Here is a 2,610-nt window from a genome sequence, read left to right as displayed (position 1 = left end):
AGACAGAGGCCATGACTTCCTGGGCCTTGAAAGACTACATCAGAACTGAAGCACCAGACCCCCCAAAACATTAGGTACTATCTCCATGGCATAACAGTATGATGCAGATTACTGTCTCTGCATACCCTCTCTGCATATGGCAGAGGTAAGTGTGGGCCACCCACCTAGCTCAGCTCACGGACTCACCTACTTCCCGGACTCACCTACTTCCCGCAATTCTCAGTCAGTCCTCCTCAAGCCACTCCCCCACTGAATAAAGACCAGGTGAGGCCCTGGGTCTCTCCTTTTGTTCCGGGAAGCCATCTTCGTGGCTGAACTTAGAGCCCCTTGACTCCCCAGTGATTGAAAATATAATTTAGTGTCTTTATTTCACCATGGGTTGCATTGAATGTGGTAGATTGGAATCAACTTAATGGGATTCCAATAATGTAACTTTGGGATTACAAATATTGGCTTCTTGGACTGAGACAAAGACCTGGGAATGACTCGTAGGAAAACGTTTTCCTGTTTTGCTTCTTTGTTTTTTCTACAACCACTTGGGTGGGTTTGTTTTCTTATTGATTTATTGTTTATACTAGGGCTTGAACCCAGGGCCTTCCCACTGAACTATGTACCCAGACATTTTAATTTCTTTCAAGACAGAATCTTGCTAAATCCCCAAGGTTAGGCTCACATTTATTTATTTATTTTTGCGGAACCAGGGATTGAACTCAGGCCCTTGCGCTTGCCAGGTAAATGCTTATTCTACTGAGCTATCTCCCTGGGCCCTACGCTCAAATTTTCGATCTTCCTGCTTCAGTTTCCCAAGTAGTTGGCATTGTAAGTGTGCCATAGTATCTACCCATACCCTTTGTTTTTAACCTCATAAAAATAAAAATATTTATCTTAGTGCTGTGCCTGTAAAACCAGCTCCTCAAAAGGCTGAAGCAGAAGGATTGCAAGTAAAGAGGCCAGCGTAAGCAACTTTGTCTCAGAAGAGAAAAAGAGCTGTGGATGGGTGCACTAGTAGCGTACCCCTGGGTTCAACCCCCAGTATTGAGGGGGAAAAATGTAAAAAAACTTCAACTCAAGGGTCAAACAAAAACTGGCTTTAGGCCATTGTTTCTTTGCTGTACAGGGCACCACTGAGGCGCACCAAGAGCCACATGCTGGTAAGCCAAAGCTCTGGCACCACAGGTGCCACTCCACAAGTTCTCCACTGCAGCCTTGACTGTACTCAGCCTGGAGGGCCAAGTTACCCACCTGCTAAAGCAGAAATAGGATCTTCCAAGGTAGCCCTCCACCACTCATTGTGCCCTCGCAGCACTTTCTGGTGTGCCTACAACATCAGCTCCGTAGCCAGTTACTAACACAGGTGGGAGCATCTCAGCATTGTCTCATTCAAAGTACAGGCAACACTTTTCACTTCAGGAAAACATTCTATTTTATTTTCATCTTAGCAAATGTTCTCATTTGGCACCTGACACAGCGAACCAAAGACCTCAGGCCAACAAAACAGGGCCACTCACAAGTTCCATCTGCAATTCTCCATGTCCACCATCACTGGAGCACCTAGTCCTGTCTTTGGGTCCTTGAGGAGGCAAAATGTGTCTCAGATGTGCTAATGGTGTTGGCCACAAGGTGGTGGAGAAGTCCAGGAAACTACAACCAACAGCACGAAACATGGAAGTCTATGAAGCAATCTCAAGCGATGAACTTGACAGCTGAGTTCTTTACTTAGGTGGCAGGTTTCCAGACAAGGTCCCAGTCATTCTCTTGTTCAACACTTTCCTGTCTCTAGGTTGGCGTGAACAAACAGCTATCCTCTCCCATGACACACTGGAGAAGATACAAGTGCTCTTGCATTTTTGGAGCTCAACCATCTAAGGAACTATGGTCTAGATGGATGGAGCAGTGAGCTCTTAGGTCACTGCTGCTGGATGGACAAAATCTCCAAGTTCAGCTTTGCTACTTTTGTGAAGAGGTACATGCCGAGCATCCACGGAAATGCTCAATTCTCAGCAAGACACTCAATTTATATGCGGCTTCCAAACAGCCTGGGGACTTTCAGCAACTCAAAACATAAATAACAGGTGCATTTCAGGAATCAAGGCTGCTGTTTAGCCCTGATGAGGAAAAATTCCAGACTTGACTGGCATAGAGAAAACTGGGTAACCAGCCAGGCGCAAGCAAGCTCGGCCTTGAGACCAAAACCTCTTCCGGTGTCGCTCAAGCAGGGCCTCGGGTGCAGGACGAGCACTCCAGCGGTGCAGCGCTTGGTGCCTGGTTGCTGCCCGAGGCTAGTTGACCCGACAGGCACGGATCATGAGCAGCTGCAGAAGAATGAAGACCGGGGACGTGATCAGGCCAAACCAGAGCTCTCGAGTGTGCTCTACCAGCTTCTGGCACAGCAGCATCTCAAAAACGAACTTGAGGCTAAGCACCGTGAGGACCCAGAAGAGACGCAGCACAGCCAGCCGCTTCTCCCCATCTTGGAAGAGGCGCACCGACACGATGGTGGTGAAGTAGGTGCTGAGCCCATCCGCCGCGAAGAAGGGCACGAACACATTCCACCAGGAGAGGCCAGGGGCCAGGCCATCTACGCGGAGCGCCAGCAGCACAGAGAACACC

General features: G+C 48.5%; 1 protein-coding gene across 1 annotated transcript; it reads right to left on the bottom strand.

Moving 5' to 3' along the window:
- Positions 1-2,233: 2,233 nt before the first annotated feature.
- Tmem203 (transmembrane protein 203) lies at positions 2,234-2,609 on the bottom strand (the record flags this gene model as incomplete). Its single annotated transcript, XM_004640367.2, has 1 exon — positions 2,234-2,609. A coding segment is annotated over one exon (330 nt), but the record flags the coding sequence as incomplete, so codon positions are not given.
- Position 2,610: the final 1 nt, after the last annotated feature.

The sequence above is a fragment of the Octodon degus genome, unplaced genomic scaffold (assembly GCF_000260255.1).
Source record: "Octodon degus isolate 3935 unplaced genomic scaffold, OctDeg1.0 scaffold00123, whole genome shotgun sequence".
NCBI lineage: Eukaryota > Metazoa > Chordata > Mammalia > Rodentia > Octodontidae > Octodon > Octodon degus.
This window is presented reverse-complemented; position numbering and strand designations above follow the sequence as displayed.